The sequence below is a fragment of the Triplophysa rosa genome, linkage group LG5 (assembly GCF_024868665.1).
Source record: "Triplophysa rosa linkage group LG5, Trosa_1v2, whole genome shotgun sequence".
Lineage (NCBI taxonomy): Eukaryota > Metazoa > Chordata > Actinopteri > Cypriniformes > Nemacheilidae > Triplophysa > Triplophysa rosa.
In genome coordinates this window covers 9640276-9659138 of record NC_079894.1, presented here as the reverse complement: position 1 = coordinate 9659138, position 18863 = coordinate 9640276, and the positions used below count along the sequence as shown (strand labels likewise).

The 18863-nt window shown below is 38.0% G+C and overlaps 1 protein-coding gene across 3 annotated transcripts in view; it reads right to left on the bottom strand.

Moving 5' to 3' along the window:
* Window positions 1-579: 579 nt before the first annotated feature.
* kcnn1a (potassium intermediate/small conductance calcium-activated channel, subfamily N, member 1a) overlaps window positions 580-18863 on the bottom strand; it is a 29528-nt gene continuing 11244 nt past the window's right edge. Inside the window, exons 2-10 of one of the 3 annotated variants that reach the window (XM_057333878.1) lie at window positions 15369-15821; window positions 12679-12774; window positions 12052-12470; window positions 6046-6187; window positions 5817-5927; window positions 5250-5377; window positions 4845-4853; window positions 3628-3697; window positions 580-3445 (exon numbers count right to left, since the gene is read on the bottom strand). In XM_057333878.1, the coding sequence (XP_057189861.1) occupies window positions 3161-3445; window positions 3628-3697; window positions 4845-4853; window positions 5250-5377; window positions 5817-5927; window positions 6046-6187; window positions 12052-12470; window positions 12679-12774; window positions 15369-15821 (1713 nt within the window). In that variant the 3' untranslated portion in view covers window positions 580-3160. Of the gene's footprint in view, window positions 3446-3627; window positions 4092-4844; window positions 4854-5249; window positions 5378-5816; window positions 5928-6045; window positions 6188-12051; window positions 12471-12678; window positions 12775-15368; window positions 15822-18863 lie in introns of those variants that run through there. The other 2 variants (XM_057333879.1, XM_057333880.1) reach the window with 2 other exon arrangements.

Below are 18863 nucleotides of genomic sequence, written 5' to 3'. Positions count from 1 at the left end.
ACTTCCCGACACTTTGTTTAGATTCTTTGTGACAAGTGTGTTTATCTCAGTTATCTTGATGGTCTTTCCCTCAGTGCAGAACTTAACACAACACAACCATTTAAATGGCAATGAAATGTGTTTGAAATCACATTGAAAGATGGCTTGGGTCATTTTTGTCCCAAGATAGCTGCTCGTTGTTTTTCTTATAATTTTGCTTAAATTAGTTGTTTAGGTCCGCTCCAATGTTAATATGTCTTACCGTCCAAGCTGTCATTGCCAAAGTAACGTGACCCATTTTCATCAAACCTTTGGGAATTTCTGAAGATATTCCTTATGAGTGAGCACTGCAAAACAACACAACAAACACATACAGAGAGAACAAACCAACTGTTTTTCACAAGAAATTGTTGTACTCAGTTGCTGTAACAGGACCTTCACATTGTCTGTTACTTCAAAAAGTATGTTGTACTGTAAGTTTTTAATATCAATTATTTCACTGATATTACATTATCTTTACATATCCACAGAAGTAAGCTCTGTGAAGCCACAGGTCATTTCGTGTTTTATCCTATAGGATCCATCATCACAGTGCCACAGTTTATTCTCAAGAACTTGATATTTATTATCTGAAACATGGGCAGATTTTGTCCACACTGTAGCTTCTTGGGCTATCTCTATGTAAACAAAATAAGAGGTTCTCCAGATACAAGACCGTGATAACCCATGCCTTTATGTACAGTCAGCCTGGAAAGATACAAAATGCAAATTCATCTCTCTGTGTTTTATCATTCACAGGTATTTCACAAAGTAAGGCTATTAGAAAAAAATGAAAGAAAATAAAATCATGTACTGCAATAAAAAAGTTTCTACTGATTTGGTGTCCCATCTATGTGTTTATGCAGTTTGACATCAGAGTCTTGTTTTATAATTGGCACCTTACAACATTTAGACTGCATTTACAGTGAAAGAGAGAAAGGTATAAACAAATGTCATGGTCATTTTACACATCCTATTTCTTTTGATCATAAGATCTTTTTAATCAGGATCTAAATAGCACTTTTTAGAATTTGCAACAACATCTTAAAAAGGGAGATTTTGATTGAGCATACGGTGACTCTATTTTTGTCTACATAGAAATCTAATGTTATGACCAGCTTTCTCATTGTGTCTTTGATCTTTGCTGTTTCAAAATGTGAACTGTCAGGTATATTTCAGAAAGGCAGGATGTAAGAATTCTCCATCTGTTTTTCACCTCTTCATTTGTACAATAGATTTTTTTGTCAGTTAGTCGTTATTTTTCAGCAAATTATTGCTAAATTTAGGTATAATTTGTACCAAATGCAGACTCAAACATAGTTTTGACTACTCGGTTTCATTGTGATTTAACTATAATGATATATCATGGAAGTTTCTTTCTCATTTAATAATAATTTATCAAATGGTTTACCACCAAATCAGTAATTGACAATAACGTAATACCCTTATGATGGTGAACTGTAAAACATTTCCTGTGAATTAAAGTTAGGCTTTGGTTAGAAATCCACTGTCTTAAAAATAGTCTAAACAAATACACAATCCATACATATTAAATCATTACACAGAAGTGTGCTTACTAAATGCATTACCCTTTGTTGCCTTGTGTTGTCTAAGTTTTTCAAATAAAAAACGTAAAATGCTGAAATGTCTCAGATGCTGGATAGTGGACTGATGCTTGCGGTCAGTTACCATAAATTCTAATCTGTGACAAGTACATCATCAAACACATAACATCGTCAGTTGCTTTAGGATTATGAGAGAATTTATGACCATAGACCACTGAGATCTCATTAAAATACAAGTGAACGGGAGAGACAGATTTTAGCTCTAAGCTGCCTTAACGGTATATTCTGAAAAGTGCAAATGTGAGCCACAATAATGTCTCCAGAAACATCTCGTCTATCAGATATATTCTCTTAGTGAAGGTCTTAAAGTATCTTTCGTGATTTGGTGTTCATCCTACTTCTTACGGATTCTTTAATCTCTTGGTAGAAGATTTAATTTATAGGTAGAACAAGGAATGCATTTAACAAACATTATTACATTACTGCACCTCTATATTTGCAGCTCTAAAAATACTATCCAAGGAATCTCTGTAAAAATAAATGAAAACGAAAAAGACACACATACGTTCGAAAAACCACCCACAATCCATTCGTTACGGTTGCACTGAAACATGCAAGGTTTAAATCTCACTTCTGTCATACATTTGTGCCTACCACAGCATTTAGCAATGTAAATTCTAAAATGCAGCCTCTCTTTAACATGAAGACTTGGAAGCTCAGATTTCGTTTAAATGAACGTGTTGCCTTACCTGCTTGATAATGATTCCCTAAAACCTTCTCTCTCTCTCTCTCTCTCTCTCTCTCTCTCTCTCTCTCTCGCTCTTTGCTTTCTTTCGTAACTGGTGGAAGTATTGAAAGGCTTTGGAAAGTAAGAGAAGACTGCGACAGAATTAATGGTATTTGCTAAGACAAACTCGTTCGAATGTCTTATAGAGGAATGTATCTGAAAAAGGAATGCAATGCTTGTGTCAACATCGTACAAAAACTCGCTCCGAAATTTGAAAATGAACAACCCTCCACAATTAGACATTCAGGCACTGGAAAAAATAACATGCCAATATGTAACTAAAAAAAGGTTAGTTGCACCCAATGTCCCTTAAAGGAGCAAGGGAACTGAACCCTTAAGTTGGCATTCCTGCATTATTCTACTCAGTAGTAAGGTCATGTGCTCCTTCCTCTCCAGCTCAACACTGAAGTGATCACAGGGCACCTGGAGGTGCTCTTGGTGCCCATCCTGGCATGCAGGTAGAGTCTTACAGAACCAATGAATCTGTGGGTGCGTTGCTCCTCCATGTTGTGCATTGGTTCACTCTGGCAGGCATTGCTTGTGATCTCGAGTTCTAAGGACCAGTTTCCCGGACTCACTCCAGCTTGCTGAACTCAGTCTTGTAAATATATGAGGGCTTTACAAAAAAGCTAACTTGAACAGCCATACAATGGCTAAACATAAACCATATATCTACTAATTTGATAATTCTTCTCTACTTGTTATTAATACGAGTCCTCGGTCTCGGTCCGATCAGCTTACATGAACAAGTCTGAGAGCTTTGGAAGCGGCGAGCAGGTCCGAGCCAGTGTTAGCCGCTGTCGGAGGAAGTGTGCGGGGCAGTGGAGGGGGAGCGGCGCCGTCTGGAGGGGGTCCAGGATCGCTCCGAGCCTAGCGAGGCGGGGCGGAAGCGGTGCACGAAGCTGTCCAGGAGGTCCTGCTGCTGCTGAGTTATGGCTTGGGAGATCAGACAGGGCAGAGCCTGCAGGCTGCCGGTGACGGCGTCCAGCTTGTCCTCCAGCGTGCCAATGCGCTTGTCCAGCTCCTCGCTGCGCTCCTGCAGCTCCGACACCAGGTCGTACATCACATTCTGTGTCTAGAAGAGTGCATTGAGATGGAGTGAGATGAACTGAAATCAATCGAGGAATCAATCTGTCTGTCTAGCCAGCAACCTTAACACAACATACTGTATGCCGGTGACCAGATGCATCGCATCAAATCTCACATTTGTCACATATTTATCACATTTATTCTAACAAGTGAAACGTTTCAATGTACCTTGGCCAAGTCCACCAGAGTGTTGGCCTGGTCGTGAAGTTTCCTCTGCTCCATTTTCACACTGCGGAGCCTGAGAGGAGGCAGGGTTACGGAGGGGAGAGGGGTAAGGGATTGGGAGGAGGGGGACGTTAGGGAAGAGTAACAGATTCCTGTCAGGAAGGCTTGATAAGGATGAGGGATAGAGAGAGAGTGGCCTTCATGCAAGCATTCACAGTCCTGTTTGCCATACCAGACATGCAAACCCAATCTATGAAATGTAAAGAAGAGAAAACTCTTAACTTAACGTTCAAACATGACACATCTCCTTTTGCCCCTGCAGGCACGCGTCAACCATTCACAAAAAAAGCCATCCGAGAGCCTCGTTTGTGGATGAGGTCTAGGGAAGTGGCAAACAGCTGAGGTAGAGGTTTATGTGACCGCTGAAAATGCTTGTGAGAATGGCATTGCTTGCTGTGGGCTTGGTTCTGAACAAAATTTTAAAAGAATGTGTTAATGAATTTTTTGTTGTTGTGCCATAGCAACTATGAAAGAGTACAGGGATGACTCTAACCATGAGGAGACATTGTAAGAAAGGCTGCCTTAATATCCTGCGTGTTAGGTCTTATGTCATTTCAAAGAATGCGAGTCATCCGCTCCAATCGGCGAGTCATTAACTAGATGCCAGGGTTTGAAAAAATGTTGGCGTGTTTTCATTATTAGCTTATTGGACTTTCAAGTATTCGAAAATAAAGATCTGGAGATGCAGGACATGGTCAGCATTCTTTCTAATGCAAAAACTCCATATCATCTTGCATCGATGCCCCGGATGACCCTAAATATCTTTGCTTTGAGGAAATCGTGACGTTTGTGCCCGTGGTGGAACGTACCACTGCTTCAACCAAACACGTGGTTGATCTATATATGAATATATATGTGCAAATCCTTTACATACTCATGCACACACGAGTTGGGCTATCAATGCAAGTTAATACAGAGATTTACACGTCTGAATAATGGAATCGGTGCAAATGAACAAATCAACAGTTCCAAAGATGCTTCTCCTTCAAAGGGTTCATAAAACCATACAGCATTTAGAAATGTTGCATCTTTTTCATTCTAGACTTAGAATGGAGAGAAGCAATATATGTAACCAAAATCAGCATTCAGCTTCCGACTCCATGCATATGAAACAGAGACAGGGAGGATGTGGGAAGAAGAACACAGAGGACAAAACTTACTTCTGAGCTCTGCAGTGATAGAGCAGAACGAAGACAAAACACAGTTCAAGTTTAGAAACCACAACATGTACACAACATGTGAGCCATTACACCGCACTATAACCACAAGGTAAAGGTTTGGGGAAGGAGAGGGGAGAAGGACAATCATCACATTACATAGAATAACATGCTGATCGAGTTCTTTACTACTGTATTCATATCTATGACATGTGATTGACAGGATGTTTATATGAAGCAACTGGATTATCAAATACCTGCCCCTTATTCGACACGACTAAAAACAATTCTTTAAAAACAGTTCCTTACCAAACGATACCGACTGCTCATCTGACAAGGACATAGTTGCAGATTATTATCATGAATAAATAGCATGCAAAAACACAGGCGCGAAAACGCTTTGCTTACTGGTGAATGGCCTGTAAGAACTTGCGCTGATGTTTGCGCACTTTGGCATGATCTATCTTCTTCACTAATTTGGTGTGTTTGTAGATGAGCCATGTTTCCCTGAGTACATTGGCAGCTGTGTTCTTTACCTGAGATAAAACAAGAGCATCAAGCATTTCTTAGACAAAAATAAAGCATTGAAATTAGGGCTGTCAACCGATTAATCGCGATTAATCGCGATTAATCGCATCCAGAATAAAAGTTTGTGTTTACATAACATATGTCTATGTACTGTGCATATTAATTTTGTATTTATAAATACAAACACATACACAAGTATACATCTTCGGGAAATATTTACATGTATTTATTTATATTTACCAATAACTGAAATTATATATAAATGTTTATTAATATTTAGATTTTTCTTAAATATATGCATGGATGTGTATGTGTTAATTTAATTATTATGCACAGTACACAGATATATATTATGTAAACACAAACTTTTATTCTGGATGCGATTATTTGCGATTAATCTTTTGACAGCCCTAATTGAAATAGAATGCAAATTGCTCAGTCGCTTACTCGTTTACAAAGTTGGGTGTCCATCATGAAATTGTGGACGTGCTTTTCGGCCTTCGTCAGTTCTAACTTTCTGGCTACCACTGCGACTACAAGGGCAGTGCAGCCAGCTCCCTACAAGAAGAGATGATGAATAGTATCTATTTTGAAAATAAATAGTAACTGTAAAAATGTACATTTTTTACAACTGCATTCTTTTAAAAGATATGTACGTTCATCTTTAAAGACATACCATGATTCCTGTGAGAAGACAGACCCCTTTTCCACAGTACGTATGAGGGACCATATCTCCATAGCCAATTGATAGGAAAGTTATGGAAATCAGCCACATAGCCCCAAGAAAGTTACTTGTGACTTCCTGTTTGTCATGATACCTGGAAGAGGAAAAACAAATATAGACAGATAACCATGAAGAAAACTGCGACAAACATGTCTGGACGTTTAATTGTGACTGTGTAGCAAATCAATTTCATAAATCCCTGGTGAAGTTTTGGTTAAAAGAGTATAGAATTCAAGGGTGTTTCTAATTTTATTTTCCATCTAAATAGATATTTAACCAAAACAACAGAGAAACTTACCAAAAGCAGTGGATACCGAACAATTGTAAGTAAATTATTAATTATAAATACTAATGCTAATGAGTTTTAAAATATAACTCCAGAGACATACACATGCTGTTATAATATCCACATAGTGAAAACCATTAAAAACACTCATTAAAGGGACAGTTCACCCAAAAATAAAAAATCTGTCATTATTTATTCATCCTCATGCTGTCCCTGACTCTTAAGTCTGTGGAGTGGAACACAAAAGAAAATATTTTGAGAAATATCTTCGTGCCCATACAATGGAAGTCAATGGGGGCCAATGTTGTTTGGTTACCAACATTCTTCAATATATCTTCTTTTGTGTTCTGCAGAAGAAAGAAAATAGGTTATATATAAATATAGGTTGACATAATGGTGAGTAAATCATTAAAGAATTTTCATTTGGGGCCATTAACAGCATTTTAAATGTAAAAAGTACAAAAGATACAATATGTATTTAATATCCTTTTAAATTTGAATGTATTTTCAATAAGAAAAAAATAAAACAATACATTTTAAAAATCACTTTTTAAAATTATTTTTAAAATAATTCCAGTTTATATAAACAACAGCGAAATATGCACTCCAAAATTGGAGGTCAGGTCATAAAAAGAAATTTCAAAAACATAAAATTACAAGCCCCCAACACACAAAAAAACTACACTAGGCTCATCCACATGTCTTGTAGGAGGTTGCCCTTTTCAACAGTCTCCCAGGTAAGACCTAAGTGCAAGAGGACATTTATCTGCATTTAGTGCAGTATGGAAATACTTTGATGAGGATTATCTATATACGAGGCACACAGGCTATTCAACAATAATATTGAATAGCCAGACGAACACCAGTTTTTGGTGATTTTTTTCTGGTGTGAAATTGTTCTAAAAATCTTTTTTTCCACAAGAAAGGCATGGAAAAAATCACAGCAATTAATATTTCCTAAATGTTCCCTTCAAGGCAGCATACACAAAACACAAGAGAGGTCATGCCACTATAAATTGTGCCTGCACAATCCAACTCTGTAGCCATGCTCCAAGAGCAATAAAGTTGAGCTTGTTTTGTGTTTTTCCTTTAAAGAACAAACAGTGTGACCGCATTTTCACATGCGAAAAGCATAGTTACCATGCAGGCATTGTAAAGAAGAAATCCACATCCTGCATGCTGAGATTTAAGCCAGTATATTGAGAGCAGAGAGACAAACCCTATTGTCACCTGATCAGCATATTAAATGATGACAAAACTATATCAGTGTATCATTAATGTGCATTACTGAAAATGTTTTCTAGCGAGGGAATATTCTCACAAATTATGAGATCTTCCCATGTTCTGCATCACCATTGCAATGCACAGTGCTGACACAAAAAAATTTCATATAGCTTCTGTCATTTCTGACTGATCTTTTTGAAGCTGGTGTCAGATCTCAGAGGTAAAAAGAGTTCTCCGCACTCAAATCTCTAAACATACCTGTCTTTACTCGGAGAAAGTTCTGATAAACGCCTTCTAGAATGCTAGTTTGATGTAAAATAAAGTATCTCAACTACACGCTTGCTCATCGAGGCCCATTAGACTAAAATTTTGGGAAGAGGTCATGACAATGCAGACGTGCATTATTATTATTCGCTCAATGCTGAAAACTTCTGAATCCATGAACAGACTTTGGTATCAGAAGCAAAATGCTGCTGGCCTTTAAAGCTCTCAATATACTGTATGCAATACTGGCATAAAATGGAAAAGAGCTGGCACCACCTTCAACTTAGATCAAGAAAACTCTCTCCAGAAAGCACCTCCCCACAGACCCCTTCACATCCCAAGTTTCCCATACAAACTTTACAGACGGTTGTTTAGCTTCAATGTTCAACAATTGTTTCATAGAACCCAGCAATGAAAAGACAATATCATACGTTTAATGACTCAAACCCTGACAGCATGGTTAGAGGATGCAATGATGGAACAAATATAAAGACATTTAAACTTGTTCACCCTTGTAAACTAAGTGGCCACCACATTGCTTTCCCTCAGGAAAGTAGTTTCATTTTCAACTCACATGTTAGAGGCTTCGGTGTGACAATTAAAACAGACAAACCGGTTCAAACCAGGTACTTCTTTTCACCATCATCATATTAATGTGCCCTAAAAGAAGATAAAATGCGTTGGGCAAAGGTAATACACATAAAAAACAGCCCAAACCAGCCATCATCTGATTTCCGTCCTTATACAACAGTTTGGTTCATCGTGTCTACACCGGAAATGCGCTGTGTGACGTGATGGACCAGTGTGGACAGCACCCTTGATTATAATGTTTTGTCACATCATGCTTTTAAATTGTTAAATTGCAATTCTGTTATTAAACTGTCAGCGTATTATTTGAGAATCCGACAAACATGGAATAATGCATGAAATTGAATGCACAATTTTGACCCAAGATAAAGAAACTGCCAGAGTCATGCAATCTTTTCTGGAAAAAGATGACAGGGTGGGTGCGGAAAAACGACTGAGAGATGGAAACTGTGAAGCAATGAGCTCGAGTGAGAATGATAAGCCAACGTTGCAAACAGCAGAAATGTTACTTTGACGTCTCAACCCTTCCTCCATGTTCCCATCCCTCCCATTCCAGACAGACTCCCTGCTCGTCCAGTCTCACACCGTTCTGCCCTTTGGACTGGCCAGTGTGCTTGCAGAAAAAATGGTGCAGTAAAATGCCCAATTTAGCAGCACTTTATGAGAAACAAGCGCCTCTTTGGAATGACGGCAACAGTAAACATGAAGACTATCATGCTGTTTCATAGTTTACCAGAAGTGGGCACCCAGTCTAGTCTAAAACCTTCTTTTCTCTTTGAAGAGACTGTGCTAGAATGGACAGCATCCTTCTCACCGGTTTGTGCTTAAAATATTCATCCATAAGTGGCGCCATTAAACCAATATGTTAGTCATTCATGCTTTTCTGTGTGGTATTCTCTTAAAAAAGTTAAATGTTTGAGAACAAGGATTTGACCTAATCATTACAACAGCTTACATTTTAATATGTGTATCATGTTCAAATAGAAAAACACAGCACAGTTGGTTTCCAGGGTTTGCTAAACCTTGTGTGCTGGGGCGTATTTTGGTTCAATAACAGCTGCTAAAGGAATAATAGAAAAAAAGAGTTGCCCTCAGGCCTGTTTGTAAAGGTGATTTGAAGGAGCTGCTCCATTTTAACACAAACTCTCTCCTCCTCCCTCCCTCCCTCCTACTCCTAAGCACTTTAGAAAGAGACGCTTGATTCGCAGGGCCGAGCAAATCATAGCTTTCCAAACCATTAGTGCATTTGCGTTCGACAAACTTCTCTTTTTGCGGATGGTGCCACATTCACGCGTTATTTTTCCTTTTTTTCTAAACGAAATCCCACCCCCTCCCCGTCTTAGAGCAGCAGTGGCACCAGCTCAATGAACAATGGTAGGTTTTTCCACGGCTAGAGAACAAGGACTCACATGGCATCCCTATGGAGCAGCATAGAGAGGGAAATAGAAAGTACAACAGTGAATTATAGTCACACACACATACACTCAACCTCCTCCCATACGTTCACACAAGCGCACGCTCAACGCAAATTACTCACGCAAGGAAAAAACAGAGTGTGGGCAGCATCGTGTCGTGCATTGCGGCTGATGAGACTGGGGTGCGGAGTGCCGGGTAGTGTTATGGTGTAACATCAACCTTCACCTCTTTTACCACTCCAAACTCTTCATTATTGCCTGTTCGGTCTTTTGTAAACCCACAAAAAATAGCCAGAGACCAGAAGAACCAACTCGTGAACAAATCTTTTGGAGTGAAAATCCTCTTCTGGCTAGAGATGATAGTAACATTGACTGACGTTCCTTTGACTTGCATGCAAAAAGACAACATTTATACTGTACATGCGCACTAGATTTCTAAAGAAGCTTTTGTGTGGTACAGACCTAATTATGCAAATATGTTTGTCAAGCTTGGGTCTCTTGAAAAGAGAGATTTTGGTTATTTGTGTGTACAAAGTATGTCTGAAGGTTAATTTATACTCATGGGCGAACAGACGTCTTTTAGATGAAAAATTGCACTGATGCTTTTGTTCTTCTAAGGTATTTGGGGATATTTCACCTGATCTTGACCTGCAAAAACATTTTTTAAATCGCTGCATGTAGGATAAACTAGGGCTGTCAAATTGATTCATGACAATTAATGGATTCCAAAATAAACGTTTGTGTTCATATAATAAACAGCTGTGGAAAAAATAAGTGACCATTTCAAAATGACATTCAGTTTTTTTCATTTACTATTTATAGGTATGTGTTTATGTAAAATGATTTAAAAAAAAAATCTCTGAACTAACCATATTTCTACCAAATTTCAGATAAAAATATTTTTCTATTTGCAGAAAATGAAAACTTGAGAAACTGAACTAACAAAAAAGATGCTGTGAGACCTCAAATAAAACAAGTTCACATTCACTTTTAAGCAATACAACAGCTATATTTGTACATGTATTTAGGAAAAGTTTTCACACAGTTTTCATGTGTCTTGTCTTTCACATTGCTGTTGGACGACTTTATGCTACTCCTGAGGTTTGCTTTTGTCGAAATTTAACAGACACCATACTGGAATAACCACAATACATCTAGAAATTATAATTAAATGAAAATTTGGCATGGTTTCTTCATTTTTTTGCTTATGTATGTGTGTGTGCCATGTATATTTATGTGTATAAATAAGGCACACAAATACATAAATATATAATAAATATTTATATTAACAAGTGAATTTAATGTAATAATGAAAAAATATATGATATATATTTAATGGAATGTATGCGAATATAATTTATATTATGTAATAATATAAATACATGTAACACATATTCATTAAAAATATACATGTTTGTGTATTTATATATAAACATAAATATACACTGCACCCAGACATACCGTATTTGATATAAACACATTTATTTTGAAATCGATTAATCGCAATTAATGACAGCCCTAGTATAAACACAAGCCAAAGTTGCTTTAGTTTGATTTGGAGAAAACGGTCCCACTGAATAAATTAGAAGTATGGTAAGGGTTGGAGAGGTAAATGTGAGGAGAAGCAGGTAACAGGCAAAAATGAAAAAGAAAAAAAACTTAAACTGAACACACACAGTTCAGACATGAAGTGATTATTGTCTTTTAATCATCAATGTAACCCATTCTGCATAGTGCTGGAGCCCAACAAAGCTGTGTATTGAGAGAATAGCTAATGTCCATTTGTTAGCGTGTGTTAATGTGCCGAAATCTACACTGCCTCGTGGGATGAGATCATGATGATGCAGTTTTTGCGGTGGGTATCCTCGGGGCCCCTCAGATTACCAAAACTAATCATTCCGTAAACAAACAATTAGGCAGACATGAATTATTTAACAATTTCTAATAAAGCTTACAAAACATGGACTGGGATTTGTGGTGCAGTCGCAGAGCTGATGGGAGAAAAAGCACCTCATTCAAGCAGCGTGAGGCTGTTAGAGAAGCTCCTGGAGGGAATGAAAGTGAGTGGGAGATGCTGATAGAAAAGCAAAAGACAGAACACGAGATCGTGAGAGAGAAAGAGCTTGGTGGGTGGGGGGATTTGTAGCTGTGCTTGGGAAAACGGTCGCTGTGGTGCCATACCTCTCACAGACCCGAACAGTCCAGGCTGCAATGATCCACGAGGAGATACTGAAGACCAGCAGCACGGTGCCAGGGCAGATGGTCATGAGGGTTTTCATGACGAAGCGCGTGTTGAAGTTGATCTTGTTGAGGGCACCTATACTACGCGAAGACGCGTCGGTGAATAGCTTGCTATGGAGGAGCATGACCCGGCCAATCAGGTAGAGGCGGAGGAACATGGGGATGGAAAGGATGATGTCTACGTCGGCGTCGGCCACAGAGGGCACGTATGTGAAGGCCAGCCGGGCTGTCCACGTGAAGACATAATGGCCCGGGATTGGGTGAATGGCACACACCAGCAGCTCTAGTACTATGAAGAAAATACGCTCGTACGTCATGGCTATCCTCCAGTCGTCCGCCCCGTTGTCCACCATGAACAGCTGCAGAAGACAGTGTGTCACAAAAACAGTCAATGTGAAATGTAAAAATATAGATATATAGATCTGTTTAGGTGGCGTTAGAGGCATTCAAGAAATGTTTTAAAAGTTCAGCATCAATAAATAATAAATTAAAAGACAATCATCTTTAATATTCATGTTTAGTTTAGCTTAGTTTAGCACTCTCCTAGGCTTCCTGCATTAGACTAACCTGTATTTCCCGAGCGTGGTACATTATTATAAGACCAAGCAAAATAACAGTGGAAAGGCTGATAAGGCATTTCAGTGCAAATGAATATGAAGATTCCTGCAGCAGGAGAAAAAACACACACCATTAGTATTCCACTAGAAAACCTGGGGCCGGTTGCATAAACTACTAACACAACACAAGTTAGTCATCTCATTTTTTTCTTCAAGAATACCTTAAAAGTCAAGTTACATAAAAAGGTAGATTGGTCTAATTGAAATCTGAAAGGTAAGACTGATTGGTCCTAAATAATTGCTAGTCAGTGAGACTAGTTGTTAAAACGCAGTCTTAACTTAACGGCTAAGTTTATGCAACTGGCCCCTGTTGTCCAGGCCAAAGATTATACAGGACATAACACACAGACACACACCTAGTTGTAAACTTATACTTAGTAAATGAAACATTTGAGATGAATAGACGCTGTCTAAACCATCTGCGTCACAAAACACTGCATTGCTTCACCCTGGAGGAGCTGAAGATCCCACTGTGTCAGGATATAAATGCACTTATCCATATTACTACCCATGGCAACAAATGAACCTGATCAAAATATCCATTAGGTTTAGTGTCCGTAAACTGACTGTCAAATACATACTGTACATGAACATGTTATGTACAGGTATGTCTTAGGTACTGCTCCGTCATCTCAGAGTACATGAAGGCATCAGTGTTGGTTGGAGTGAGAGACCTTTTATTTTAAAGGTCCAGTGTATGACATTTAGCGGCATCTAGTGCTGAGGTTGCGAATTGCAACCAACGGCTCACTTCACCCCCCGCCGTTTCGAAGCACTACGGTGGCTGACACAGGACTAATATGTCGTCACGTTTTTGCTTCTTTGCCGAAGGAGATAACATATTTACGAAATGCGCTCTGTAGAGCAGTTTGTCCGAATTAGGGCTACTGTAGAAACAACATGGCGAATTTCATGTAAGGGGACCCGCTGTGTATGTAGATAGAAATAGCTCATTCTAAGGTAAAAAAAACATAACGCTTCATTATGTAAGGTCTTTATACACCTCTGAAGACATAGTTATGTTAATTATATTGCATTTCTGTCAATAGGTCCTCAAAAAAAATACACATTGGACCTTTACTGCGTTAATAAAAGAGTGCAACGGATTAAAAAAATAATATTAATTATACATTTCAGTGTTTTATTAAAACAATTTATGTTCAAATGTTAACTTTCCAAACAAGAGTCCCCCACTTAAAGTAAAAAAATAAAAAAATGGAAAACAGCAACGCTCACTTTTTTTATTATAGTAGGTACATACAGGCTTTCATAGGCACACAGCAAGAGTTCGCTAATTTCAAAGAAATTTTTGTCAAGATTTGCTAACGTATTTATTTAAATTAATTTAGAAAAGAATGAGCTGTATGTAAAGATCCCAGAATCAAAATGTTATGTTCTGCCAATATAAGAAAATGAGCTGTGCATAATTTATCTAACCACAAAAAAGCAATTAAAATTTTAATTTTAACAGTGAAATTAGACTCCCTTCTCCCTTACCCCATCTAATTTAACCCCAGGTCCCTATGGTCTCTCTAAGAGAAAAATTAGGTCTGAAATTGTTTTAAATTTCCCGTGTGACAAATTACATAGTAAACTATTAATGCACCTGTTGGTTAGAAGGGCTTTTTACAAAGGTCATTTTCCCAGCAAATATATCTGGAATGTCTTTCTTTCACATTGACTTTCACCACTATTGTTCTTAGCTTTTCTTTTTTTTCTTTTCCTTGCAAGATGAAGCCACGTGATAATTCAGTTAATTCAGTTGAATGTGACAGTGGCAGTGTAGCACTTCTCTCCCACAGGGCTAGAAATAGGACAACCATTACAAAATCCTCATCTCAAGGGAGCCGAGTGGTCACAGTACCAAACACCTCATTTTGTGGACCCTGCATAAAGGATTGCTTTGGGATTTGCCCGTAACACAGGCCTACCTCAAAGTTTAAAGCATTTAAGTTATCAAGGACCCACACAGCACTGCTTGTGAAAAAGACTACAAATAAGCAGATGGGAAGAGCAACAGCTAGTCCGCATTCTATGTGCCAAGAACAAATATTAATGTGATATCTGTAAACACTCTGACTATAATGGATATATAATTCATGAGGACTGACTTATATGTACGGAGAATCAGGATTCAACATGCATATTTTGCCTCTTTGTATGATTAAAAGTTATGCTCAACTGACAGCATTTGTGGCATGAAGCAAATAAAAAAAAAAACTTTTAAACTGTCCATTAATGTTAAAATACACACTGTGTTTTGATATCTGTAAACACTCTCACTATACTGTACAGTATATACCCAAAGTAAAATAATTCATGAGGAATTTATATTTCAAAACATAATTATGCACAATATGGTCTATGTATAGCTTATTAATTGTCATGATCTCAAGACTAAAAGAAAATCCAGAGTTTCCCACTCGTAAATACAAATTTGTGGGGAATTGTCACCTTTTCACCTCTCATACCCATAGAGGGCCAGTTTGGGAACCACTGTTTTTTTACTCAATTTTAAATAAATTAAGTTAAAGTTAAAATATTTTTGTGGTAATAATGCCACAAATGCTTTCAGTTGATCTTAAATCGGTATTGAATAGTGTTTAAAAGAGTGTTTAAAGAAAAAGAGAAACCACCTACCTTAGTGTAAACCCCCCAGGAGAGTTCCGTCTCTGTTACCATTACAACGATTCCAAACATACCAAATATCAGGGCATAGTCACTAAGCCGCTTGCGCTTCTCAAAAAGAGCCCTCCTGTGGCCCAACTTGTAGCCAATATCTTTATTTTTCTTCTGTGGTGCATTGCCGCTCTCTCTGACCAAGCTCTCATTGGACGCTTTGCTGGGATCCTCGCCGCCGCCGCCCTTGGAGACGACCACTTCCAGGCCGGAGCTGTGAAGAGTCTGGAGCGGCTGGGTCTCAGAGTCATGCTCTGCTAGGTTGCGTCGTGACGCCGCCAGGCTGCCCAGCGGTCTTACCACTCCTCCATTGTACTTGCAACTGTTCATGGCTATCTGAGGGAGTGAGTGACTGCTCTCGGAGAGGTAGGGCTCGGATCCAGCATGGCTCAGCTTTGTTCGCTCAGCATGTGCCTGTCAGCAAAAATCCAATACAGACAAATAGGTGTCAGCAGCATGTAAAATGAAACAGGCATTAATCTACTCTGCTGGCCCTTTTCCATGACCACAGCTTCCCAAACCAAGAGTCCTTGGTGGATCTGGTGTAGCACCTTGACAGCACACAAAATCACTGAATGTACCAGAAACTATTCCTGGCATATAGAATCATGTAAAGGTAGAGTTCACCCAAAGTAAAAATTCTGTTGTCACTTTTCAGCCTCATGTTGTTCATAACCTGCATATGACACTTTGTTCTGTGGAACACAACGGAAGATATTATGAGAAATGTCTCAGTGTTGTTTGGCTACCAACATTCTTCAAAATATCTTCTTTTGTGTTATACAGAAGAAAGGAAAACATACACATTTGGAATTATATGAGGGTGAGAAAAATATGACAGAATATTCCTTTACCGATTGGGTATATATGTGCTTACAGTCCCATCAGAAGAAGTTCAACATTAACAAACAGTAATGTGTTTCTTTTGCCTTCTTTTGTATTATGTAGCATTATCATTTATAAAATTAAATTGACTATTAACTAAAAAGAGTTTTGTTACATAATGGAAGGCCATAAACATTGGTCGTTATATTATTTTATTATTGCAGATTTGTTTTGCATTGATTTGTATTTTGTGTTTGCATTTTCCATGCACTAAACGCAGATTGTCAAGTACATATAACAGAAATAATGTGTTTTTTATTTTCTGCGCTTTGAGACATAAAAGGAGAATATAAGTTGTGTAGTGACAAAAGAGACAATTGATTCTATTCCAATATCCACACAAACTGACACATCTTACACCTTTTAGCCTGCATTACACATACAGAATGCATTATTTGCCCCCTGAACAAAAAAGAACTGAAAAATCATGAAATTAATCATAATTACTTATTTGAATGTATTACAGTAGCAGCCTTATTTTCCTATTTTAAGTCACAACTTCTGTTTAATAGGCTTAACAAAGCAAAATCTAAATCTTTCGAATGACTCCCTATAGAACCTGCTAAAGTACGCCCTGAGGTACTGGTTGGGAATCTATAGACTACACAGTCTATATCTCTGCATGTGAAAATAGAAAGAAGGAAAACCATTGCAGAAATTCCCCATACAGAACAAAAGTGCCTGAAGGAAAGAAAGCACACAGCTCTGTGATGTGCACAAATCGTGATGGTTAGCAGCTAAGCTCCTAAGTGCATATTGTAGACGCCTATACACTGGTAAATTTCAGAGACATTTAAAACCGTTATCTGACAATATGTTGTTTAGTAAGAGTTGCATTTACTATTAAGAATTACAACAGACCATCGTATTCTAATCCTTTTACTGCGTTTAATAATGTAATCATGTTCCACACTGGAATACATAAAATGCTGAACTTTAAGCCTAAGCCAGCTATTAATGAAGAGGAAACATCTTTGGCAAAAGAGAGCAAGCTTTTTAAGCTGATAGACTAGCGAATTCCTGCTGCTCACCAGCAAGAAAATGTTGGTTGTAGTGAAGCAGATTGACCAAGTAAGTCTTGCTGGTGAAGTTAAACCATGTTGGGGAGACCAGAACACCAGTACATGCTAATTGAAACACAATTTTATTAATAAAGCTCATTGTTAATATAAATGTATAAAAAGCAATGACATTTTGTATACATGAAGTATACAAGTTAATTGTTGATGAAACTGTTTGTTAGCTCACTGGGGTCTTTCATGCTGATGAACATCCTCCTTAGTTTGCTGCTGTATAAGACAAATAAAATGACTAAACATACATGCATATGCAATATTAAAACAAACCTCAGTAAGTAAGTAATCTTGTGTTGTGTTGCTACTGCTATTGTTGATATGTTCAAATGTATGATATTTTTGTTTAGATGTTTTTTCTTTCTTTCTTTCTTTCTTTCTTTCTTTCTTTCTTTCTTTCTTTCTTTTGTTTTCCTTTTATTATAAATGTCTGTTATGGATTGATTGTGGACCCCAGGAAGACTAGCAACCACTCTGCGGAAGCTAATGGGGATCCAAACATACAATAAACATTAAAGGCGCAGTTTTTGATGTACAGCCGCCACTAGCGTTGTATTGTAGATTTGCAATGAATCGCTCAGTCCAAACATGACGGTGGCCACCACAGTACAAAAAGATGTCGTTCTCGTGTTGATGCAGGGAAGAGATCATGCGGGCATTAGAAAGACTGTAGAATGAGTGATGTCTTATTTATTACACGAAATAAAAGGTCTGTGGATTTTAAGTATAAAAAGAAGGCTAAAAGTCAGGCAGGAGCTAGGACCTGTGCTAATATTATAAAGTCTTTCCAGCAGAGAGTCGTTGGAGAGAAAGATCGTCTAAAAATCACCCCCAAGGAGATTGCTTTGATTCGGATAAGTATGTGAGTAACATTGGCTTTTCTGTTTGTTAGAACCAAGATATATCGTTATTGTTGTTCTAATATTAGCTGTGTGACGGAGCAGTTTTGAGCGTCATTGTTTATCTGGAACCGCTTTAATATTGTAATCGTCCAGATACTGGAGAGAGAGAGAGAGAGAGAGAGAGAGAGAGAGAGAGAGAGAGAGAGAGAGAGAGCAAGAGCGCGTTTGCGCTAAAACTGTAGAGAGAGTATAGGGCTAGGGTTGGGAATCGAAAATCAATTCCAATTTGGAATCGGAATCGAAAGGCTAGAAATCGCATCGGAATCGAAAGGAATTGGAATCGGATACTTGAGATTAAAATTTGAATTCCTCTTATCAATTCCTGTCTGCATATTTTCAGAAAAGTACACGCGTTGCATGATCTGCTGATATCTCAATAAAAGCCCTTATGAACATTATCGATATTTTTTACTATAGTAAGCATAGTTTAGCTATAGAATTTGCATTAAAGCACAGGAATCACAAATTAACCATAGTTGCATTATAGTAACTGCAGTTTAACCATGATGTAGTTCAACTATGATAATACAAATTGTAATAAATCAGAAAAGGTGTGTTTCTATGTGTAAATATACACAAAACGGTGCTCATAAATA